We start from the raw sequence: 26,938 nt of genomic DNA, 5'->3' as shown, positions 1-26,938 counted from the left end.
CCTTCTGATGACTCTTCCATGTGGACCATGTGTGTGAACAGTACCCCACCTGTCCCATCTGGTGTCAGCCAAAGTTTCCTGCAGGTTACTTTGCAGTTTGCCTTTGCCTCTGTGGTCAGCAGAAGTAGCTTTCTCAAACTTTCTTGGTCTTAAATATCTTGCCACAAGTCTAGTGTATGCTTCTTGCCCAAAACTATCTGTAGAAGTCAGCAAAACAACCATCTACTGTTAAAATAGACAATGGATTACCATGCAAAAAAAAAAAAAAAAAAAAAAAGCTAGATAACTGATGCAGAGGGAAGGCTCTGGATCCAATAGAGCTTTCCTGGTCCTCTCTCCGAGGCCTCGGTCCGTCGAAGTACACCCCCCATCCCCCCTTGGAAGTTATTTGCAGGGTTGCTCTCACGAGTAATCACGAGTGATTACCCGTGATTCAAATTAGGTTTAATTGGTGCAGGTGTGCAGCAGGGATACAAGGGGTTATTTGCCCATAAATCCGCCGCCCACCCTGTGTTCCAAACAGCTTGCACACCAGCGCCCTTCCTCCTTCCTGAAGGAGGAAGTGTGCCGTGGTGAGGCTTGCAATGCGACCAATAGGACGCGTGCAAGCTGTTTGGAATGCAGGGCGGATGGCGGAATTATGGGTAAATAACCCCTTGTATCCCTGGCGCACACCTGTGCCAATTAAGCCTCATTTCAATCAAGGATAATCACTCGTGATTACTCGTGAGAGCAACCCTGGTTATTCGACCAACGAGCCCTTAGAAGCACTTGTGTCCCCATGTGCTTCAGAAGATGGGCAGCTACAGGGACACAAGTTCTTCTGAAGCCTCCAAAGGCACGGAATTTCAACAGGGGACAGCAGAAGACTGAGGATGCAGAGAGAGGGCCAGGAAGGCTCTACTAGATCCAGAGCCTTTTTTCTCCATAGGGGAGTATCTAACTTTTTATTTAGGACACATCTTCCTTTTTTCAGGACGCTTTACATTTGCTTTAATCCTTTGGCACTGTGTGAAGCTAGAGTAACTACCATAGCCCTGATGACGTAACAGGTGGTGGAAATTATGAGCTCAAAGTATCTTGCATCACCTTGCCTTTGTAGGCATCAATTAGCTTCATTGCAGAACCTCATTGAAGCTTCCTTGTACAGGCAAACGGGTGTTGAGTAACGGCACAAAGTTCGAAGTGCCAGAGAATTTATGAAGCTCTGCAAATGTCAATGTGACAAAGCCTAATAGCTGTGAAGGCCAAATGAAGTAATTATGGCAAGGGACATTGCAAAAAAAAAAAAAAAAAAAAAAAAGCCTCCATCAATGGAAAAATGGATGAGTGTTTAAATCATAGGGATAAATCAATTAGGACTTGTGGCAAATGCAAAGATTCAAACGTGTTGAAATAAAAACTAACTGCATCAACATCTGCAAAAACATTTCTTTACAACATAATGTTTACCGCAGTAGTTACAAAATTAAATATAGTTCTATATTTGATCTAGATAGGGGCGACCTGGCTTTCACATGAACCTGCAAAAACACATTTATCAACTCACTACAACACACTTTCAGTACATAGGAATATTGGTAAGCATTTATTTTCTTAGGTTTTACTTCTTACCAAATATTGCTGGATCTGGTTTGCTCTGCCACCATTATTCTATCCTGATAGGTTGTTACAAGCTCTGGAGCGATCCATCTAACTGGAATAAATTTGTCTTCAGAGATCTCCATGTAATCATCCTATAGAAAAGGTTAAGAAAAATAACAGTGAAATAAACTAACAAATTGTAGGCGTAACTCTTCACTGAGTAATGTCAGAAAAGAAATTCAGATAAAACCAAATACCTGGCTCTGCCTGTCTTTCAAGTGCTAGATTTAGGCACAATTTTTAATATGAATCAGAGAACATTTTGAAGTTTTTACCTGCTGCACCAATTCATAGCTCTCCAGAAAGTGGCAACTTCCTGCTTGCACACGCTACAATAAAATGATCCGATTTTACAGCAATTCAATAAAAGCGATCGTATCTCGAAAAAAAGCAAAAGCTTTTTTTTTTTTCATTCGATTGAAAAATCCGATTGGATTTCCCTTTTTTTCAATTTAAATCGATCCGGAATGCCAGATATTTCTCTTCAATTTCTACTAAAGATTGTATGGTGTGGTGTTGGATTTTCAATTTATTTAATTTTCTCAGAGTTTCCAATCATTTTTATCATAATTGAGGAAATTGGTCAGATTTTTGAAATGTTACAGTCAGAAAAATTGATTGCAATTCTGAAATTGAACAGATATTTAAAAAATTGTATGGTGTGTGCCCACCTTTAAAGGGAACCCAAGGTAAGAGGGATACAGAGGCTGACAGGTTTATTTCCTTTTAAATAATGCACATTGCCTTGTATCCTACTGGTCCTCTGCCTCTATTACTTTTCAGACTATCCGACTATCAGATGTCTATGACAAATATAACAAGGTTGGCTGCATGCTTGTTTCAGGTGTGCGATTTAGACCCTATTGTTCAGCAGGAGAGCCAGGCAACTGGTATTAATTTAAAGGAAACATGGCAACTTCCATAGGTCTCACCCCTTGGGTTCCATTTAAATACTCCCTCTTTAGTCACATGAGCATGCAGGAGTAGTAATTCCTTCCCTGCTGCCTCAGGGCTCAAACCCACTAGCAGCCTTTTCTAAGCGCTAGTGATTTGAAAAAGCTCTTGCTAATGCAATGCTATGGGGGACTTTTATAAAGTCACATCGCTTAAGTGGGATCACACCCATAGCATTACATTAGCAAGAGCTTATCAAATCACAAAGCACTCAGAAAAGCGCTCCTAGTGGATTCCAGGCCTCAAAGCCTATCACAGCTTTCTGTCTCTTGTAGGGAGGTGTGGCTTTAAAGAGAGTCTGAAGCAAGAATAAATCTCGCTACAGACCTCATAGATAGCAGGGGCATGTGTGCCCCTGCTAAACCGCCGCTATCGCGCCGCTAAAAGGGGGTCCTTTCACCCCCAAATCCCCCTCCGTGCAGCGCATCCCCTCTTCCTGGTTGGGGCAGGGCTAACCGCCGCAGCCCTGCCCCACGCGCGTCTGTCAGCGCGTATCTCCGCCTCTCCCCGCCCCTCTCAGTCTTCCTTCACTGAGAGGGGCGGGGGAGAGGCGGCGATGCGCCGCTGATAGACGCGACTGGAGGCAGGGCTGCCTCCAGGAACGACCAAGTCTACGACCAAGGTTTGCGGGGGTGGGTTTGGGGGTGAAGGGACCCCCGTTTAGCCGCGGGATAGCGGCGGTTTAGTAGGGGCACACATGCTCCTGCTAACTATGAGCTCTGAAGCGAGATTTATTCTCGCTTCAGAGTCTCTTTAAGTGAATGAAAGGGTGGGAATGACCAGTTAAACAGCATGTAAGAGAGGTATTAATGAAGTGTTATGAATGGACAGTAGGTTTTTTCATTTTTTTTTCTTCCCCAAAAGATGCATTTTTACACTCAAACATTATGCATAATTCAAAAATATTCAATTAAATGCAAGTTAAAATTTTGCCTAGAAATGTAAGACTGCAAGTACTTGAACCAGTAGTTCCTGGAAATTTCCGTAAGACCTTCAATAACGGCTAGTTGCTTGGCTGTAATACTGTTACTTAGCCTATGCTGCTTCAGGTTACTTCCATTGAATAACAAAGTCACTTTGGCCAAAACACCTGATCTGCAGAGCTGTGCCAAAAGGAGCAATTTAGAAAGTAGGATTACCAGCTAATTGGCATTACATGCCAGTATCTAGCATTCTTTTTGGATCTCTCTCATGACAGGTAGCTGAATAAGGATTTGTCCACACATCCGCACTGCTATGCAATGCTGGTGGTTGTTTTAACACACGGCATCAGTGTTGCTACTCTACAGTGCTAAAGCTCAACCAATAAAAAAAAAACAAAAAAAAAAACAAAAAAAACAAACCAGTGTTATGGGCTAAAATGTGTACTAAAGTGAGTTTTCTGAATGTATTGTTGCACAGCACCTAATTGGTTCAGACAGTGCTGCCTTATGCACTGCATGCGCAATCCTTAAAACTTCGGGTGCATACACACATCAGACCATAGTCTTTGGAAAATGAAAGATCACAGACCAATTTTACCCCCTTCCATGTAGTATCAGCAAGAAGTTTTGAATCAGGATGATACCATTTATTGGCTAACTTAGAGATGGATAAACAGTGAGCTTTCGACTTATAAAAAGCCTTCGTCGGACTGGTTATAAGAGCCATACCTACACAGTCTATTCTATTGACTTGAACTCCCCATCAGATAGAAATCTTTGCAAGATGCTGTACACATGCAACAGATCAGTATCTGCAAAAGATCCGTTCCTGCAAAAGATCCGTTCCTGCAAAATGCATTCATAGTGTATGATATCTGCAGATCCTCATATACACCTCGTTTAACAGACATTCATCTGCAGATCAGATCCACCAGGATGGATCTTCAGATGATTGTCTGATCTGCAGATGAATGTCTGTTAAACAAGGTGTGTATGAGGATCTGCAGATATCATAGACTATGAATGCATTTTGCAGGAACGGATCTTTCGTAGATAGATACTGATCATTTGAATGTGTACAGCATCTGTGTGTGCAGCATCTTGCAAAGATTTCTATCTGATGGGGAGTTCAGCTCCATAGAATAGACTGTAGGTATGGCTCTTATACTACATGGAAGGGGGTAAAATTGGTCTGTGATCTTTCATTTATAAAGACTATGGTCTGATGTGTGTATGCACCCGAAGTTTTAAGGATTGCGCATGCAGTGCATAAGGCAGCACTGTCTGATGTGTGTATGCACCTTAAGGCTCAGTTCCCACTAGCGAGCTCAGTTCCTACTAGCGACAAGTCAGTTAGGCACAGATCAGAGCGGACAGTCCAGTGTCGGCTCTATTACCTTGCGTCCGTGTTGGATGCGGTCACACCATGGGTGGCTACGGGCATAGCATCTCCTTGTTTGGAACAGAATCAGGTTGGTACTCTGAGATCAGTTTGCTGCGGACTCCATTTTTAACAATAGGATCCGCTTCCTGCATTTCTCCGAGTTGCAGAAAATGTAACAAGTACGTTTTCCCAGCAAGCATGAATCGAGCCTCACGTACTGTATACCGTGTTTCCCGAAAATAACACACTGTTTCATATTAATTTTCCATTAAAAATATGTGCTAGGGGGGGGGCGGAGCCGACCATGGAGGAGTGAGGTCGTGTGGAAGCTGAGCTCCCGTCCCTGTGTGCCTAATTTAGCCTATACTCAAGCTATTTCTCACGAAAAAGCTCCGGGAAGGGTATGAGGAGAGCTGGGAAGCAGTCAGCAAAGGAGCGGTGCCCAAATCCCCCGACACAAAGACCGGTCACCCGATATTTTCAAGCCCTCAAGACCGACACTGAACCTCCCAAGATGGCGGATCAGGCAGAGCAGGCCGCTACATCGACCTCCATGAAGGCGGGCCCGTCGGCACTCTGCAACCTAGAGGACATATGGCGCTACCTCCGCAGCTTGCCCACCAAACAAGACCTGGATGAGCAGACAGAAAGGATCGTTACATCCACAAAGTCGGAAATTGCTGCGATCCATGCAGATATAACAGGCCTCTCTGACCGAGTCTCCACGACGGAAGCGAACATCGCCACGCTACAAGCTGAAGTGGCCTCCCTTAGAGCGGCAAGTGAGAAGCAGCTAGCCGGCTCGCAGTCCTTCAGGTGGCAACTAGAAGACCTCCAGAACAGGGGACGGAGGAATAATATCAGAGTCCGTGGGGTCCCAGAAACGATACAATCAGATGAGATTATTCCCGCTCTATGCTCGATCTTTAATGGGGTACTGAACCGCCCGGAGGACAGGAAGATTAAATTCGACAGAGCGCATAGAGCCTTACGGGCTGTGCCTTCAAATCATGAACCACCGAGGGATATAATTTGCCGCCTCCATAACTACAAGGAGAAGGAAGAGATAATGGCGGCAGCACGTGGAAAGGACGACGTGATCTGGCAGGGGGCCTCTATCTCACTGTATCAGGACCTGGCGCCTTCTACACTAGCTCAACGCTGGGCTCTACGCCCGCTCACTAAGGCTTTACAACAGGCAGGAGCCTCATACCACTGGGGCTTCCCCTTCCAACTAGTGGTGAGAAACGGCGCCAAATCCGCCATCTTACGACATCCGCGTGAGCTCCCTACATTCTTTGCAGATATCTCTCTGCCAACGGTTGAGCTCCCGGAATGGGACCCGGACTCCTTCGACCCTTCTCGCCCACCAAAGAACCGTAGATCTAAACGCTGACAATGTGAGTACTCTATTTTTTCGTGCTGGAACTTTCTCTACTATGATCCTGCCTTTCCCCCCTGTTTGAACTTCTGAATCATTCCCCTCGCTCCTCTTCACTCCACTTCCTCGACACATGGGAAAGACTACAGCATGAGTCCTCTATACTTTGACATGTGTGCCCATATGGAAGCCGTTTTCAACCTCCCCGCACGGATGGGCTCGCTGCTTTGTTGCACTGCAGCCTTTGCACACCCTTCAGAGTGAGCTATATATTTAGGAACATGGAACATCAATCTACTTTGCCCCTGTCTCCGTGCCTTGGAGGGAACTGTTTGCCGCGATGGGCTGTATGGTGGGGCCCTGTGTCGCTGGGCTGCCCCCGCCGCCTCCCCTGGAGTGATGATGGGGTTCCGTGCCCTCCTCCCAGCAGCGCCCAACCTCACCGTTACTTATTTCGTACTACGCTCGTACGCTTTATATGTCTAAACCTCTGCTTAATGCTGAGCCAACTATGATACCCTAAATGATTGATCTCATGGATATGTTTGCAGGGATAATACTTTACTCTACGATATAACTTGAGAGGGGCTGTTTGGCTTGGGGGGTGCGGGGATGGGCCCCTAGCCCTGGGGTGGGGGCGGGGGCGGGCGGAGATGGGGGGCCTTTGCCGTGAAAGCTTCTGTTTAATGTATGACTTGCATTTAATCTGCTATGGAGAGATCCCCCATTGACAGCGGTGGGCGCCTTAGGGGAAAGTCGCACCACTGTAGCTTTTCAGTGAATTACTCTGTGCCTACTCTCTCTGGAGCATACTGGGGCTAAGATGGTGATGGGGAGGATGGTTGCGGGAGGGAGTGGTTGGGAAACTACATTAGAAAGCAGGATACTCTTAGGCTAGCATTATTACTAACCAGATTGTTTTGAATATATGTATGTTTTTTTTTTTCTGCTTACTAGCTACGTCATGTTATCTGACATAAAGGTTTGCACACGGGGTTACGGGGGCAGAGGCTTCACTCCTATCTATGGTGTGGACTCTCTTACCCCAGGGCGATTCGCCGCCTCGTTTTCGGGAGCAATTTAGGCTCCCGGAGAGAATGGTAGATTTTACCAACACACAGGCCTATTTTAGGCCCAAGCTCAGGAAGATGTGGTTAAGCATACTTCTTGCTCTTTTATTGTGGTTTGTTACACAATTACCTTTGCATTATCTTCTTTCCTTTTCTTTTACCTTTTTCTTTCCTTTTTCTCTCTTATGTTTTTTTAAGTATTTCTGCGGTTGGGGTGGGCGGGGCCTTGGGCGGCCTGGGGAGGTGTCCGAGATACTAAACAAGATTCAAGCAGTCACTTAAGGTGTTGTCTCTAAACGCCAGGGGATTAAATGTGCCAGAGAAGAGGTCAGCCGTGCTGAATCTCTGTCGCAAGGAAAAGGCTAACATAGTTTGCCTGCAGGAAACTCATTTCAAAGGCTCCTCACCCCCTAAATTATTTAGCAGATATTACAAAACCGCTTTCTACAGCACTCCACAGGGCACAAAAACTAAAGGTACTGCCATATTAATTGCAAAAGACACCCCTTTTACCCTTGTTGAGGAATTTAGCGATAAGTCTGGACGCTTTAATCTGATTAAAGGCGTACTTTTAAATCAAAAAGTCACGATAGGTGCATTTTATGCCCCCAACTCTCAGCAGATAACTTTTCTCCAGAATTTCCTCTCAAGGCTAAATTCTTTTGCAGAAGGCAGCATTATCCTTGGGGGAGATTTAAACATGGTCTTGGAACCCTCTATTGATTCTTCATCCCAGAGATCTCTTCTTTCCAGCAAAATCCTACGTAAATGTAAAACGCTACTGCATGATATGCAGTTGGTGGATGTTTGGAGACTCCATAACCCTTCACAGAAAGATTTTACATTTTTCTCCTTTCCACACAACTCCTATACCAGGATAGACTATGTATTCATATCACATAACTTATTATCGGTTTCGGCCTCCCCTGGCATAGGCAATATAACCTTATCAGACCATGCTCCGGTTTGGGTTGAACTGAAATGGGGGGACAATAGATCTAGACCCCCCACCTGGCGTATTAATAACTCCCTGATACAGGATAAGCAAATCTTTCAAAAACTCAAAAGCGAGCTGGAGGAGTTCTTTCGGGTAAATGTGACTGAGGACATGTCCCCAATGACTGGGAAACGCATAAATGCTACGCACGAGGCATATTGATACGTGAAGGTGCCAGGCGTAAAAGGGAAAGGGAAAAAGATATACAAGATTCCTTGTTACTCATTAAGGACTTGGAATCTAAACATAAAGGAGACATGACCTCACACACACTGTCCGCTTTATCAGAGGCTAGAGAACGCCTTAAATCTTTGCTGTTTCATAAGGCTAAATTTGCTGCAGAGAGATGCAGACGCACATTTTATGAATGGGGTAATAAATGTGGTTCTTTGCTGGCAAGGGCTCTGAGATCTCAGCAGTCCAATGGTTACATCTCCTGTGTTAAGGATAAATCCTCTACTTTACATTATGATTATAAAGACATTTCAAGGATATTCAAAGAATACTATTCCGGTCTCTATAATCTGCCCTCCTCATCTCAGTCTCTCTACAGACAGTAAGCGAGACAAGATTAAATCTTACTTGAGGGATTCTCAAATGCCTCGGCTGTCACAAATTGATATTAAAACACTGGAGGAGCCTTTTACAGAAGATGAATTGGGGATAGCTCTATCTCAGATGCCTGCTGGCAAGGCACCGGGCCCAGATGGGTATTCCTCAGAATACTACAAAAAATTCAGACACCTGCTTTCCTCTCACCTCCTGAGTGCTTTTAACACAATCTCGGATCCCCCACTCGACCAAAATTGGTTCTCCTCCCAAATGCTAGAATCCCACATTACTGTCATACACAAGGAAGGCAAAGATCCGACACAATGCCAAAGCTACCGGCCAATTTCTCTTCTAAATGTGGATCTAAAGCTATATTCCAAAATTCTAGCTAATAGGTTAGCTCCCCTTCTACCTAAGCTCATCCATCTAGACCAAGTGGGCTTTGTCCCGGGTCGAGAGGCCAGGGATAATACTATCCGTACCCTCAATGTTATGCACTGGGTGAGGTCTCGGTCCACCCCTACTCTTCTTCTCTCTACCGATGCTGAAAAAGCATTTGATAGGGTGGACTGGGACTTCATTGAAGGTACTCTTCGACATATTGGTCTAGGTGGCATAATGCGGAAAAGGATCCTCGCCCTATATTCCTGTCCTAATGCAAAAGTGAAAGCTAATGGAATCCTATCAGAATCATTTAATATTTTAAATGGCACACGTCAGGGCTGTCCATTGTCCCCTCTGATATTTGCACTATCCCTTGAACCATTTCTATGCACAATCCGCAATAATATAGATATTAAAGGGGTCGAACTCCCGAGATCCCATCATAAGGTTGCTGCTTACGCAGATGATATGCTATTTTATCTAACCAACCCCCACATATCTCTCCCCAACCTTTTGCTGGAATTTCGGAAATATGGATCCCTTTCAAATATGTCAATTAATTATGATAAAAGTGAAGCGATGGGAGTCCTCCTTCCTAGCTCTGTTAAAGCTACCATCCAAGATAACTTCCCATTCCGGTGGCCCTCTCAATATTTGAAATACCTGGGGGTCCACATAACCCCCGATCCAAAAGATCTGGTCGCTAATAATTTCCTCCCAGCTCTGGAACAAATTAAACGGGACCTTCAGAATTGGAATAAGCCTCAGTTCTCCTGGTTTGGAAGATCCAATATTGTAAAGATGACAATTATGCCAAGGTTGCTCTATCTGTTTCAAACTCTCCCCATCCCTATACCATCCTCATTTTTTAAAGAAATCACTCAGACTTTCTCGAGATTTATCTGGAATGGCCGTAAATCCAGATTAAAATACCAGATTCAAACAGCCCCCAAGGAATTGGGAGGAATGGCCGTCCCGAATCCCAAACTCTACTATACAGCAGCTATCTTAATTCGCATCATTGACTGGCACCGACATGGAGATCATAAGAGGTGGGTTGGGCTGGAGGGAGAGCTTACAAAAGAAAACCTAGCTGACATACCATGGGCCTCTAGGAATAGGAAAATTACAGACCCCGCTGCTTCGTTAATCACACATACTATCAACACCTTCACCAAATATAGACGTTTCTCCCAGGTTTCGCCTTGGCCCTCTCCTCTTCTCTCCATCTTGGGCAACCCCTCCTTCCCACCGGGCCTCCCCTCCGGGAGCTACTCATCCTGGAGAGGAGAACTGACTCTACGTGCTCATCATCTGCTTGCTAATGGAGACTGGGCACCCCTTCAGGCACTGGAACAAACCTTGGGCACACAGAATTTAGACCACTGGAGCTGGGTACAATTTAGACATTTCATCCTATCCCAAGGTTCCAAATCTAGCTTTACAAGACCCCTTACCATTTTTGAGCGAACATGCTTTAATGAGGGCCAGATAAAAGGAATGATTTCATTAATGTATTCTTTATTAAACGACCCTCACGCCCCTTCGGCCACATTCCGGAATAATTGGGAACAAGATCTGGGGACCACATTTACTGACAAACAATGGGACAAAATTTTGGTATTTGCTCATAAATCATCTATCTCCTCCAGGTCTCAGGAATCTGGATACAAAATCCTAACCAGGTGGTATCTAACCCCAACCCGACTGCACTCCATGTTCCCTAACTCTTCCAATCTCTGCTGGAGATGTGGGCAGGAAATAGGGACTCTACTTCACATATTCTGGCACTGCTCTAAGCTCGCTCAATTCTGGTCTGAGGTTAGAAGTATCATGCATGAATTGACTGATTTCCTTCCCCCTGATAGCCCGGCTTTCTTTCTGCTCCATCATAACACGTGGTCAATCAGAAGATATAAGAAAACCTTAACAAGACATTTGGTTAATGCGGCTAGAGCATTAGTTGCTAGGCACTGGAAATCAGTGCAACCACCTACAATTAGAGAATGGCTCGGTTTGATGGGGCAGACACAACAAATGGAAGATTTAACTGCAACAATACACGATAGGCATGAGCAATATTGGAAAACCTGGTTTGGCTGGTTTGAATTTAAAGAAACGCAACGATATCGCTCACTTATGAGTGGTTAATCGGATTGGGATCGGTCTTGGTGGGATAGAGCTGGAGGTTTTCCCTAGTCTTTGTCTTTTCCCCTGGTGCTGGGAGACTGCTTGTTTGTGTGGGGGCGCCTCCCTTGGCCTGTCCTGGGTCCTCGTCATGTCCGACCGCAACCTTAGTCTTTTTCCTACTTTTTTCTTTCTCATGCCTGTCTTGGTCATATAATAATAGGTTGTGGAGGGAGGGGGTCTGTCTATGTAGCAGAAGTCTGCAAAACATCAGCAAATTTGGTCTTCCTGGTGTATGATCCCTCTGGGCCCAGGAAAACCGGTCCTCTAGAATCTTTCAACAGACTTGCTGCATTAGACTGATGACTAGTCTCTTATAAACTGTAATTATCAATTAGGCAGCTCCCTCCTTCTATATCAAACATGTATGTATGTTGTTGTTTTTTTCCAGCCTACAGAGCTACCCCAGATGATGGACTTACATGTACGCTTATATTAAGTAACCATTGGACTCTCCACAGATATTCATATTCTTGTGTCCTTCTGGGTGTAATGATACGATATACATGACACTTATGTCCTTTGTACATGTAACTTTTCTATGTTATTATTATATTTTTTTTTTTCTTTGGAAAATAAAAAGAATCTTTAAAAAAAAAAGTAAACATAAAAAAAAAAAATATGTGCTAGGGCTTAATTACGGGGAGGTCTTGTATTTGTCGGTGTAGCCAGATCCCCCTCCCCCCACATATATATCCAGATCCCCCCCAGGTATAGTTTACCATCTCTGCTTCTGCCCCTCTCCTCCAGAAACTCTGATCCCACCGCAGGCTGCGGCTAGCGCTGTGCATAATTCAGCCCAGGCTCCGGGCTGCAGAGCCTCACCGATCAGTAGTGAATGCAGCCAGAGTTGCACAGTAACAGCGCTGCCCTCTGCAGGAAGTAAACAGAGATCATTTCCTGTACATGGGCTCTGTTCATGTTCAATATTAACTGACTTCACTGCGGATGTAAGATCTGAATTATGCACAGCGTCAGCCACAGCCCGCAGGGAGATGCAACTATCTGGAGGAGAGGGGCAGAAGCAGGGAGTTAAATCGGCCACTGCAGTGGTGGAGTGAGGGGAGATGGGGAGCAGGTAGCGCAGCTAGGTCTAATTTTTGGGGGATGTCATATTTCAAGCATGCTTGAAATATAAGATAGGTCTTATTTTAGGGGGAGGTCTTATTTTAAGGGAAAGATGGTATTTAGATACTTGTTTAAGAGGGCTGGGTTATTAGAGAAAATAATTCATCTCTAACCAACCTTGAAAACAAAAAAGACATGATCTTACCTTATACCTACTAAATCCAATGCCATAGTCTCCTATTTTCACTGATAGGTCAGACGTCACAAAACAATTCCGCAAGGCCAGATCGCTGCAAAACAAAAATACTGATGAACAGGAAGTTTGGATGAACAGTAACAGAACTCAGCACAATGTAAAATTGAGTCCTGCAGAATAATTCTGAAATAAAAGGCTTCCAAAATAATAAACACTCCAGCTTATTTTTCAGTCTCACCGAAAGCAGTTTTGTCATTGGCCGCTAGAATTTATAACATTTTCTATTCATGAAACAGAAAGCGTTGGTGTGAGGAAACAACAACACTGGGTGGTGTGATGTCAGATGGTGCTTAGTACTGGTATCATCACTGGCAATAGCAGCTTAAACCCCCTGGCGGTATGATTATTTCCGGATACTTTCTAAAACAAGTAAACCACGAAGAAAATTGTTACATAGGCGGACAGTTTTTATTTCAGCTGCGGGGAGAAGCGATTGGGCCTGTAATGGAAACAGGCACTTTGAAATGCACTGCGTATGCGAATTCGCGTGCGGCTAATGCACATGAATTCGCCATAGTGGAAAAAGACCCTTAGTGTCTAAGTGGTGCAATTGTTTTGCATGCTTTTAGGCCCTAAAACCAGGAAGAAAAAAAACACACCGCAGAGATATCTGCAGCAGCACCTGCACTTACCTCCCTGGGATCCAGCGCTGCAATTCTCTGTCCGTCCTCCGGAGGGAGCTGTAACCCTGGGCAGGTTCACACAGACTACTCATTTAATTGAGTTTTTACTGCTTCCAATAGGTTGTAATGTTTGCATTTGTGTTTGACAGCGCTGACTATCATTTTCAAAAGCATTGCGGTTGATCGACTTTTTTCAGAAGCTGCATGCGGCTTCTGGAGTCTTCAGCTTTCACCAAATCAAAAATAAAAACCACTGGCAATCGCCTTCCAAAGCCAACAAACTCTTTAATTTCTGTGCATCGTTACAAATAATTTTTCTCCATTGTTTTCATATTGTCCCTAATATTTTAGAGCAGAGAGGAAGTTCTGAGCTCAGATGCACTTTAAGAGGAACAATTAGAGTTAGGCGAGCGAAGGGACAGATGTGCTGACAACAGCATCAAAAACCATAAATGGCAAAGTATTGGTAATCACATTACTAATATTGCCATTATTTGGTATTTGCACTAAATTCACCAGCACTGACATTGAGTCAGGGGCTTAACTATACCCCTCTGGGCCACCCAGCAAACACTCACTTTGCTGGCGACACTCTCTGCTGTGTGCCTGGCTCCCGATGCATGCGATTGGGAGCCAGAAAAGGGCAGCATAGAGCAAGGTGTTGCCAAGAGGGAGAAAGAGGAGACCCAACTAGAGCAGGGAAATAGATTTACACAGCCTCACCATGCTTTGCAAGGGGGAAAAGAGGAGCCCAAATAGTCACAGATTACGGTATTTCCAACCTTCCTACCAATACAGTCTCCTTTTTGCTCAGAGGATATATTAGGCATGCTAAGCTGAAAACAAACAGAAAAGCCAGCAGTGCATTCAGGTGTGATATTTATCCTTTTAAGCTATTGAACAAACACAGATACACAGGAAGTGCCAATCTAGCCACTTCAGCAAAACAAGCCACCAAGTTGAAAAGCATTCAGACAAAATACAGAAAAGCTGAGAGCAAGTTAACCAATTCATTCTATCTAGACATCTAAAGTCATCCAGATATAGAAGCTGGTTAACTCTAACTGAATGCGTATTCGCTTTTACAAGGCAGCGATTGGTGAAGGGGAGCAAGTATTCCCTGAGCCAATCGCAGTGCCTGTAATAAATGGACACGACGCCATTCACGGGCCAGGTCCATTCATAATAAGTAAAAAAATAAATGAAAAGGAAACTTACATAAAGCAATACACATAATTGAGCACATTAAAATGTGTGGACATCTTCCAAAACTATTTGCACTTATGTTCAACCCGAACAAACAAACAAAGCAATGTCAGAACCTTGTGATGACTAAACACAAAAGCTGACTGTTGAACAAAGAAAGAATTACAGAAGTCCAGAGAGGTGACTCAGCTGCTTTCATTTACCACCAGCAACAAAATCACTGATGCTGGAGATTTGCCTATAACTCAGACAGCATCAGGATATTGTTACCAGAAGTAAACATTTCCTCTCTGCTGTGTAAAGCCGGCCATTGCTTACCAGAGTTCCTGATAAACCCGGCACATTTATCAATACTAACACATTCACAATACATTCACCAAAACAGAGCATGGCACATACACCATTATTAGGAAATACTGAACACCTTGGCATATTCACAATTGCCAAACACCATGACCCATTCACTATTATCATCCAATGCCAAACACAATAAGTCATTGAACAGTGCAAACACCAACACACATTTTGGGCACTTTCACTAGCAGAGTTTTGCAATCAGATTGCATGCAAATCACAAAATCACAAAAAAATATGATACATTCATGGATACAGCCACCGTAAAATACCAGGCCTCACAAATATCACCCAATGTAATACACCACAAAATATTCACCAATATCAACCCATTGCCAAATACAATTAACCAATATCCATTCCAAACATCAGGACTCATTCAACATTATCACTCACAGCCAAACACCATGGCCCATCCACCAACACCAGTAACAGCCAAACACCATTTCACACTCTCCAATACCAGATGCTGCCAAACACCATGGCACACCCACCAATTCCAGTCACTTCCAAACACCATGGTACACCTACCAAAACCTGTCGCTGCCAAACACCATGACACAGCCACCTATACCAGTCACTGCCAAACACTATGCACACCCACCAATACCAGTCACTGACAAACCCCATGGCACACCCACCAATACCAGTCACTGACAAACCCCATGGCACACCCACCAATACCATTTAGAACACAATTTAAATACAAAAGGTTTGCACACCTGGTTCACACATAGCATGTGTACTTAAGCAAGGTTTTTTTTTTTTTTTACATCCATACATCCAATACTAGTCACTGACAAACACCATGGCACATCCACCAACAGCAGCAGCAGCTGCCAAACACTATGGCACATCCACCAATACCAGACCCTGTCAAACATGGCACATCCACCAATACCAGTCCCTGCCAAACATGGCACACCCACCAACCACTGCCAAACATCATGGCACATGCCTCTGCCAAATGGGGGGGGGGGAGGGGAAGAGGTTGGCCTCCCTACTTACTAAGGAGAGGGAGTAGGGCTGGACTTGGGGCCCAAGATTGTTAATGGCTGCATGTGGGGACTTGGAGAAGTTATTGGCTGCACTTAAGGGTCAGGAGGGGTTGACCGCTGCTATACTTTCGGTAGTACAGTACAGCCATTAACCCCTCCTGGTTTAGTCCTATGGGTCCTCAAGTGCAGCCATTAACTTTGCTGGATAGACTTATATTTCAGTCATTAAGTAATTCCAGCTTAAGAGGGTCAAATATTGGGGTCGACTTATACACAAGGTTGACATATCCGAGGATACATGGTACATCATGGATTAAAATTCCAGTTTCATTTTGTCATGCATGGGAAAGAAAATTTCCAAATCTGAGATACAGACACTAGAAGCAATGAGGCAGATAGTCTAATACTTTTCCATTTTAGCGAAAACTAAGAAAAAAGTCTTAGCTTTAGGCTACTTAAACACCAGGACGTTGCGTTTAGGGGACGTTATAGGGCACATAATGTGCCCCTAACGCAACGCCTGGTGGTGTTGGAGCAGGACGCTACCAAGAGCCGCGTTACAAGCAGCTCTTGGTGCGCCTGCTCTGTCGGAGGCACTGCGGAGACCACGTGAGCAGAGGTCTCCGCATCACGTGGTCCCGCCGGCCAATCCGCGGCCGCTCCAGGATGTAAACACTGCAAGTGCAGTGAATAATAAGTAGCCATGTGCCTGGCTACGTAGCGGCCTCTCCCCGCCTCCTCTCCTCCCCTAAAATGAAAAAAAAAAACCCTACTGAGCATGTGCAAACAGTCGTAAAGTACTGCATGCAGTACGTTATATAGACGTGCTGCGTTACAATGTAACGCAACATGGGCACTGTGAACAGCCGATTGATTTTTCATTGCTGTGCGTTGGGGTGCATTACAGGCTGCTCTAACGTGCGCCTGTAACGTCCCACTGTGAAACCAGCCTAAGTCTGCCCTCCGTGGAATAGGGTGCAAAAAAGCCATTTTTGGTTTAAAAAACAAAAAACAAGATCTGTTCGGTTGCAGTACTGCAGTTCTTATGCACAAAAAGAGTTGAAAAAAAGGAGAGGAAACCGGTACTGTGGTCAGGTGATTTGTACAGTGAGACTGGCTACTGATCTCTCCCAGCTCCACTCCAACTACCTCCTCTGTGAGGTGATGTATGGGAGGAACTGGACAGAGGTCTAAACAGAACTGCTCTGTAATTTAAAGGAGAAATTGAGCAACGGGCTAGCCAGAAAAGGGTAGTTTAAGGAGTACCTGAAACTACATTTTAAAGTGGACCTCCAGACTAAAAATCTACTCGGCAGCACTGAAAAGGCTTGGTGTTTCTTTAACAGGTTCACAGCATCAGAACTTTGTTTTTCATACTTATGCCTAATTTTTAGCTGCTTAGAAGCTAAGCTCCGCCCCATCAAAGAAAACTGCCCAGGCATTTTTCCCCTGATGCTGTGCAAAGCATGATGGGATTTCTGATGTTCTCATTGCCTAGCAGCTGGGAGAGGTGATCAAGACACAGGACAGTTGGAACTGTATCTCATGCTCCCTGTCACCTCCTTTCAACCAAAAAGATGGCTGCCCTCATGAAGTCACAAACCTTTGCCTGTTCTTTTAAAACAAGGTGGGTAAGAGATTATATTACCGATCTATTTAATTAACATAACTAATGTAACTTAATAACAATATGTTTGTTTAGACTGAAGTTCCTCTTTAATTAAAAGATAGATACTTACCTTTATCATCTTACATGCCACCATTCCACTGCTGGATCACTCTAAACCTATTCAATAAGAGTTTGATGAATAAGCTTCTCGTGGCCTGTTCCCTCCGTGCACAAGTGCTTTGTTCTACTGGGCATGTTTGGAGTGTACTTGTGAATGTCCAGTATAGAGAAACTCAGGAGTCCGGCCAGCAGAAGAGGGTCCTGGGTGGCGGCAGCAGCGGTGGGCTTAAGGAAGCCTCTGGACCATCCAGAGACGTCCTACTACTGAAGCATGCGTTTATATTTTTACCCTTTCTCCCTCACAGGTTTGCTTTAAAGAGGAGCTGTCAGCCATACTATCTCAGGAAAAAAAATATATATAAGTAGATAAATACTTGCTCTACTTACATAACATATGTATTGCACTGTCCACGTTATGATTCCTGTGAATTTTATAAAGAAAAAGTAGAGAATCCTATTCTAGACAGTGTCCATATTTACTGTGGCTATTGTGAAGCAAGTCGTGATGAAATATCCGCCCTTAGTCTCCCCTGCCTGATTTGCCCGCCCTTCACTATAGAAAGTGCATTGTTTCAGCATGAGAAATATTGGCCAATCAGAGAGGAACAGAGGTGTGGGAGGGGAAAACAGGAGGGAAAGCCAATCAGGCTGCATTAGTTAGGTCTGCAGGGAAGTAGAGAAGCACAAAGACAACCCAGCATGCCCTGCAACTTCTCTTGTGTACCAAATTTTCTGTATACCAAATAAGAGTCAGGTAAACTGGGGAATGATAATTTGTCAACAAGAAAAGTAATAGTGATTTTAACTTTTGGATTGCCTGATTAGCATCCTTATTACTTGTTTACCAGATAAAAATAAAGGATTTTTTATTTTATGCCCGAAAGTTACACTTTAAATAAGTTACAGAGATATGTACAGAGAAATGTAGATGTGTAGTGAAAAAGGCTTTGTGCATGGCTGATAGAAATGTATCATCATATATATTAAAAAAGGGAGCCTGGGCAGGAACTTTAAAGGGAACCTTAAAGGGGCACTACAGTGAAAAACTGTAAAATTTAAAATATGTGCAAAGATATACAAATAAGTAGTACATTTTTTCCAGAGTAAAATGACTTACAGTAGGCAGCAGAAATCTCACAGAAGTGACAGGTTTTGGACTAGTCCATCTCTTCATAGGGGATTCTCAGCAAGGCTGTTATTCTTTATAAAGATATTCCCGAAAAAGGATTTAAACAATGATGCTGACCAGCTTCCCTGCTCCCTATAAAGTTTTTTGGCAGTTGGACAGAGCAACTTCCATTCACTAAGTGTTTTTGAAAATAAATATATCCCTGAGAATCCCCTATAGAGATGGACTAGTCCAAAACCGGTCACTTTTGTCAGATTTCTACTACCTACTGTAAGTGACAGCAACATAGGAGAAAATTTATGGCTCATTTTACTCTGGAAAAAATGTACTTATTTGTATATGTTTACACACATTAAAAATGTTACAGTTTTTCACTGTAGTGCCCCTTTAACTGAGAAGGATATGGATGTTTCCTTTTAAACAATACCAATTGCCTGGATGTCCTGCTGATCTCTTTGGCTGCAGTAGTGGCCGAATCACACACCTGGAGCAAGCATGCAGCTAATCCAGTCTGACTTCAGTCAGAGCACCTGATCTGCATGCTTGTTGAGGGGTTGTGGCTAAAAGTATTAGAGACACAGGATCAGCAGTAGAGTCAGGCAACTGGTATTATTTTAAAAGGAAAAATCCATATCCTTCTCGGTTTAGGTTCCCTTTAACCACTTAAGGACCGGGCTATCTTTCTGTGATTCTCTTCATTTACTATATAAAATTAACAAATCAAAATGTGGACAGTACAATGTGTGTTATGTAAGTAGAGCATTTAACCATATATTTTTTTCCTGGCATAGAATGGCAGATCCTACTGCTTTAAGAGAATTCTGTTCTAAGCTACAATGGTGTAACTAGCGTAAATAAACAGAGGAAAGTTTATATGTAGTTCTGCTTTGAAAAGTTGAGCTTGGGATTATTTTTACTGCACATTTACAATCCTTACGTAAATGATCTGTATCCTGCAATATGAAGTGATAGCTTTGGCCCTACCTTCCTGTTACACACACGCCTCTTAAGACTGGTTTCAAAATGATGACTGCAAACTGAGCCTGCTGTCTAAAGTGTTCACTCATCAATACACACATAACAGATGACACTGGACAATTCATGAGAGTTGTGAAAGGCGATCTCCTTTCCTTGTACAGCATGTACTCTGCATAGCCATACGCCTATGCAAGCCTAGCATGCAAAAGCAGGACATACATCTTGTCCGCTGCCCTCATCAGCTTTTTAGAGCATACAGTTTAAAGCGGTAATGTCACCATAAAAATCAAATTTCAACAGCAACTGGTCTGAGTGTATTAAGTGATAAAGATGCTAATCCTGCATTCAAAACTTTTTCTGCTGTTATGGTTTGGAGTTATCACATACCTTATGAGCACTGGCCCTTTAATAGCCATTGCCATTCAGTTGCATGATGGGGGTTCTTTTTATCTATAATATATTCCTCCTCTTCCCTTTATTTCCCTGCCTAGCTGAAACAAGATCATCTGCTCACTTATGTTCACAAGCATGGCTGAGCTGACTCAGGGATTGGAGGAGAAAAGAAAAAAAGTTAAAGGAAGAAAATACATCAGTATTTAGACTCAAACTGTGGGCAAAAGACATGGTTCCCACCAGGAACAGAATTCTCTTCATTTACTATATAAAAATTCACTGAAATCAAAAAGTGGACAGTACAATACATGTGTTATGTAAGTAGATCAAATATTTCTCTACTTATATAGGTGTTTTTTTCCCATGGCATAGTATGGCTAATCCTCCTGCTTTAAAACCATTGTGTACACCAAAGTTCTGCAGTGATTCCCTCAAAAAATAAATAAATCAGCATCATTACAGATGAGAGACAATTAGCCTACAAGTAAGCAGTAGAAGGAATGCTTGTGAATAAGAGGCCTGTCTTTTAGTGTAAATATATAAGCAGCATCTTTTATGAAGTGTCAGTTCTCATTCTAAAAACCTTTTTCCTATCTAATTCTACAAATGTGTATCCAGAGAAAATGTAGCAATGCATAATTTACACACACATGCACGAAACAGGTACATGCATACATATTCTACATACTATGCACACACACACACACACACACACACCACACACACCACACACACCACACACACACACACACACACACACACACACACACACACACACACACACACACACACACACACACACACACACACACACACACACACACACACACACTTTTAGCCTCTCAGTGGCGTTCCCAAAGCCACAATTATGTTTCTAGTTCACATCCAACTGCCAGGTATCCGCTGTAATAATCTCTATTTCATAAACAATTTATGTTTTTAGGTTTAGCATAAAATGTCATACTTGAATGGAACTCCACCTACTGATGTGACTAGTGAAAGAATAGTTTTTCTTTTATTGTAGAAGTTAGTAATGATGAGATGGGCTCCAACAGGTCCTGCTCATCAGTCATCAAAAGCATAAAGGTACGGCTGACTGTTGTAATGCTAGATACCAGTTTATTACAATAGTGAAATGTCGCATTGCTGTTTTAATAATTTTTGATAGTCCGACCATGTGGAACTAAACAAGGACATAACATTTGATTTCTTTCTCCTATAAAAACAACATGTATTGTTATTACCAAACATACAAGTGTGCTAAAAAGGAAATACTTTGAAAAATGTAAAAGTTTTAAAATCGTATGGTCCTGCAATATGACTGACCTACACATTTTATCTACAGTAAGAAGGCTACAGAGGGATTTTACATATCTCTACCGCATCAGTACTACTTATAAAACATAACAAAACAACAATAAAAAGAAATGAAATCGTAGGATGAAAGTAAAATAAAAAATACAATCAGAAACTGTTGCATTAGCCGCTAGCTGAGCATTCTCTATAAGAGGCAGCCACCTCTGGGTCTAGACAGACTGTTGGTCTTCATGAACCAAGAGGTCAGGGGACTCCACTAGCGAGTGTCAGATGTCAGCTATTTGTAAAGAATGGCAACTAGGGCTTTCTCTGAGCACAGATCAAGTATCTGCTCACTCTGACAGGCAAGATGCTGAAAGAATTCATACCAAGCAAAGTGATGTAATAGATCAAACTGATTGCAGCACTAACTGCTATTTTCAGCAGTTCTTTCAAGATCAAGATAAGGAATCCTATTGCGTTTGACCAGCAATGCATCACATTTATCATCTCACACTGACCTCAGACAAGACCAAAAATGTTTTAGGCACTGTAGTAGTTCATATATATGTATTGACGCACCCACATAGCTTTAGGCTGCTTGCACACCAAGACGTTACAGGCGCACGTTAGTGCGCCTGTAACGCTCCCCCAACGCACAGCAATGTAACACAAGTGGGCTGTTCACACAGCCCACGTTGCGTTACATGTAACGCTGCACGTCCTGTGCAAAGTGCAGCATGCTACGGCGTTGGAGCGGCTATAGCCGCGTTAGACTGTTTGCACATGCGCAGTGGGGGGCGGAGGAGGCGGGGAGAGCCAGCTACAGTAGCCGCGCACATGGCTACTTAATATTCACTGCACTGGCGGGCGCTGATTGGCCGGCGGGACCACGTGATGCGGAGTGTCTCGCTCCGCATCACGTGGTCCCGCTGGCCAATCAGCGCCACTCTGGGAGATATTATGGGCATCGAGCAGCCTAACGCGGCTCACTCTACCGTCGGCTTTTGCAGCACCATACGTTGTGTTAGGTGCACGTTATGCGACCTTAACGTGCCACCTAACACAACGTCTTGGTGTGCAAGAAGCCTTAGGGTCCTTTTCCACTAGGAAACGCCATTACGCTTCCTTTTAATTCCAATACCACGATTTGTCCACGATTGCGTTGCGATCCTTTGAATACAAGCGCAAATGCACCAAAAATCGTACAGGCTGGCGAATACAATTCAGAGAAAAACTAATCACACTAGCAGAAAAACAGCAAACTCAATTTACATATCAATGAAGGTGCCGTTGCGATTGTAAATCCTTGAATGATCAGCTTTTTGAAGCGGACGGCAGCTAGCAGAAGAGCATCTTTAAGGACAACTATCAAAGTTTACTGAGCGTCTAATTGCCACATACATTTACTAGCAATAGTAATAAAAATGCTTTTTTCATTTCATAGAAGCGCAGTTTTGCACGAAACGGCCGTCAGGCTATCAGTGCCCAGCACCCATCGCAACTGTCACACCTCCGTGCACCGGTATGTCCACTTTATTTGCCTAGCTTTCGCATGCACTTGTATATGGACTATGCCTCACTTTCGAAATAAAGCTATTTGCAGTGCCGATCCTTCCTCCTTTGTTTCATACACAGCTGCTACCACATTTTGACCAGAGCACGCTGATTGCATCAAAGTGAGAGGAGTGTGTGCCATCCTGCCAACCCCCCACGTCTCCAGCTGTATCTTACTGCAGTGCCAACTACCTCTTTCCCTGCCTATGCGCTGATTGTGCATCGCTACCGTGTGTGATTGCATTGTGTGTGTGGTGTTCTCGTACTCTGGCCTAAAGCTCACAGCTGACCCAGAGTACGTTAAACACCAGTCTGAGTGCAAGCAGCTCAACAGCAGAGTAGGAATTGTCGAAGTGTCTAGCAGTACCGTTGTGGACGGCTGCTAGTGAAGGCAGAGTTATTGAGGGCAACAGTTTTGTGTTCAGCTTTGATTAGGGCCTTTTTCCACTTGGATAGTGATGCGAATGCGGCTACCTCGCCACATCGCATCACTTCTGCTGCTGGCCGTGTCAGTCTCCCAATTCGGAAGTGTATGGAGGAGACAAGCAGGCGGATGCGGCTGTGCGAAAATCTGCAGCATGCTGCAGATTCTCGGATTGCTCCGCACACAATGCACGGAATGGAAACTGTTCCACAATGCACGGAATGGAAACTGTTCCATTGCCGTGCATTGGGATCAGGACACCCGCTGCTTCTAATGAAAACGGGCCCTAAGGCTGCACCCCCTCTCGATGTGGTCAAACCCCCATCAGGAACTGACTCTGCAGGCTTGCCGTGGGGCCGGTCCCGGACACCAATCATGATGCAATTTGACATTTTCAACTTAGAATAAAGTTACAGGCCAAACTTTCATATTTGAAAAGTAAAAAATAAAACTGCAGCAGTTCAAAGGCTGCCCATAAGCTGTAGGGATGTTTTATATACGTTATTTAGGCACTGAATTCAGATACCGTAACTAACACATATGCATTATAGTCCAAATATGTGAGTACTCCCAGCATCCTAAACATCTTTAGTTCATTACTCTGTCATAACCAAATAGATTTCCTCTTCTTTTTTTTTGGATGTTCATTTTGGAGCGATGGTTTTGATGGCTTTGCTGTTGCTCAGCACAGTTTCTTGATATCTTGTGTGGCAGTATTGTACAATAGTAACAGACATATTAGACATAACAATAGTGTAGACATACCAGTGTATATAATTGTGTTTGTGCATTACAGCAAGTCCAGCAGCAATCTCACACGCCATGCGCTGCAGCAGCATGATCTCGGTGTCACCGCTCAGCTTCTCCCTCTCATTACTTAAATAGGTCTTCAGGTCACCCTGCAAAGGAAAGCAGCATATCATCATCAGCTTGTTCATCTGCTGATTGCACTTCAGAGATGCTTAAAAAGCAGCAACTAAATACATTACTTAGATCTAATCACTCAACAAGGTTATTATTAGTAAAGTTGAACAGCTTAATAGTCTTCAACTCATCAAGTTTCATGTCTCAAATAAGAATTCTTCCCCAACACGCAGTGTACTTTGCCTTTTATGGCTAATTACCACTTTCTCCAGTTTATTCCACAATTTAGCCCCTTGCTGTTAACCTTATTAAACTTATTAAAATAAGAACAGCCTTTGGCATGATATACCATTCTAAAGCCAGAAAAGGGGGCCTGAAACTCCCTGATACTTGCATCAGTGCTGATGTAGCCTTATCTGTATTAATACAACTTGCTGTGGTCATTCTGCCTTAAAGGACATCCGAGGTGAAAATAAACTGATGAGAAAAACTGTATCTACCCTCAGTCCCCTAAAAATGACTTTTTTTAGATATCCCACCATTTTATAGCTAAATCTAGTTAAGTTTTAACTATTTAATTGTCTTGCTCAGTGACACCTTCAGTGAAGCATGTCAAAGCTCAAATCTATTAATTATTGACCCGTTTTATCTCTTTCCTGCTCTCAGAAGCCATTCACTGACAGGAAAGTGTTTTATGGCTGTAATTACTTATCAGTGAGGGTTATGCTATAGTCTGACCCGGGCAGAAACGGTCACTTGCATACCTGATGTTTAACCTTTTCAGGCAGAGAAAAAAAAAGGAACACAGCCTAGTTATTTGTATGATTGGTACTGTACACATACACAGGTCTATCATGTCATGTCGGTTGTCCTTTAAAGAGGAACTCCAGAGAAAACACCAAATACACAATGGAAATCTCATGCAATATAGGAACAGCTCTACCTGCCAAAATATCTGGGATGCACTGAAGTCAAATAGGTGACATAACCGCATTTATTTAACCCAATAGCAGCGTCAAACAAAATGTTTCATTGAAAGCTGCTTGTGAGCTGTCGGCATGTCTAGTTTGGTTGCCTAGTGCAGCAAAACGAGTGCGTGGCAGTAAGAAGTTACAGTTACCTGTTCTGGACAGCTGCTTCTCTTCCTCCATGGCGGCTCAACTTCCAGCAGGCCTTCTGGGTCCCGATTACATGATATGATATGAGTTAATGTAACAGTGCTACCCGGTGGTGGAAGAGGGGTGATGGAAGAGATTGAAGAGAGTCTTCCACCACCGGGTGGCACTGTAACGTTGACATGGTCTCCTGATCAAATGTCATATCATGTGATCAAAACCAAGAGAAGATATGTTGGCAGTACGTCACTGCCATGGTGGAGGAAGAAGCAGCCAATCCAGCCGAAAGACAGGTATGTATAAGAGCTCCCTGCCGCCACACCCTGCCGAGCCTGCCAGGCTGGGGAAGGAACACTTCCCAAGCAGCAGGAAAAACTTGGCAGTGCAGCCAAACTTTTACTTTTGTCTTTTAACCCTTTAGCAGCCAAACTTTATTTGGCTGCTAAAGGGTTAAGAGAGGAGCATGCTGAGTGGCGGGTATTGCTGATATTCTGAATGTCGTTACCATGATTAATGGTATATTCTAATAACCGCTTTGCGTTGTGAATTTGCATACTGCTATTGCCCTTCTCCTAACACCAACCATACTATAACTATGCCTAACGCTAATCTCCAACAATATCACTTAATAATTACCCTCCAATAATTAAGCCCAACAATAACTAGAGATGCAGCTAGGGTTTTCAGCACCAAGGGACAGGTTTTGCACCCCTCCCCTCTGTCGTGAAGCGCAAAAATTGGGTGTGGCCATGCAGAACATGAGTGTGGTCATGGATGGAGCCAAATGTGCAAATGCTGTTTAGATGCATACTGTATATGCCCCCTTCCCACCTTCAGATAACGATTCCAATAACGTTACACGGCTATATATGAGCTGCAGCCAATATAAAGTCTGGCTATACAATAGTCTAACCACAGCATTGAATCATCAACCCCACCGTACGCTGTGCCAATAGCCGGTGTATGGCTATATAACAACCGAACACCAGTGCCTAACTTAATCACTCGGCGCACCACAGTGGTCAATTCACATTGTGGTCTATGGTGGAACCCAAATTAACTATCTCAGACATCACTTTTTATTACTGCAGTTCTACAACTACTGCATCAGTTCCTCTTATGGCTGGACTTAGAAAAATTAAGGATATCCTCAGTGTTCTGATGCCAATTCAACTTTATGCTGCCTTAACAACCCTCACGCAGACTTGCAGAGCCTAAAACATTGGATAGTGATAGCAGGCTATGAAAAAGTCACAACTCAAAACTCAATGCTGAAACTTTTATAATAGACTTTTCTCTTATCAGAACCACTGCTGAATTAGCATTTTGAAATAGTTTATTTGCATTTTCCATATTTACTATTCCACTCAGCTAGACTGAAGCTAGTTGGAGGTTTGGTCCTGAGGACAGTTCATGATCATACACTATAAACATTAACTGCTTGAGGACCACAGGCTTACACCCTTCAGTGA

At 43.5% G+C, this 26,938-nt stretch overlaps 1 protein-coding gene across 3 annotated transcripts in view; it reads right to left on the bottom strand.

The window, feature by feature from the left end:
* The window catches only part of LMTK2 (lemur tyrosine kinase 2), a 212,486-nt gene that overhangs the window by 52,344 nt on the left and 133,204 nt on the right, over nucleotides 1-26,938 (bottom strand). For all 3 annotated transcript variants that reach the window (XR_011022726.1, XR_011022727.1, XM_068244571.1), the window contains exons 7-9: nucleotides 24,253-24,386; nucleotides 12,750-12,834; nucleotides 1,615-1,736 (exon numbers count right to left, since the gene is read on the bottom strand). Coding sequence is in view for 1 of the 3 variants with exons in the window: in XM_068244571.1 (XP_068100672.1) it covers nucleotides 1,615-1,736; nucleotides 12,750-12,834; nucleotides 24,253-24,386 (341 nt within the window). In the remaining 2 variants the exon portion in view is untranslated. The remainder of the gene's footprint in view (nucleotides 1-1,614; nucleotides 1,737-12,749; nucleotides 12,835-24,252; nucleotides 24,387-26,938) is intronic.

This window comes from Hyperolius riggenbachi, chromosome 7 (genome assembly GCF_040937935.1).
Source record: "Hyperolius riggenbachi isolate aHypRig1 chromosome 7, aHypRig1.pri, whole genome shotgun sequence".
NCBI lineage: Eukaryota > Metazoa > Chordata > Amphibia > Anura > Hyperoliidae > Hyperolius > Hyperolius riggenbachi.
The sequence above is the reverse complement of the archived record's forward strand: the minus strand, read 5'-3'. Positions and strand labels throughout refer to the sequence as shown.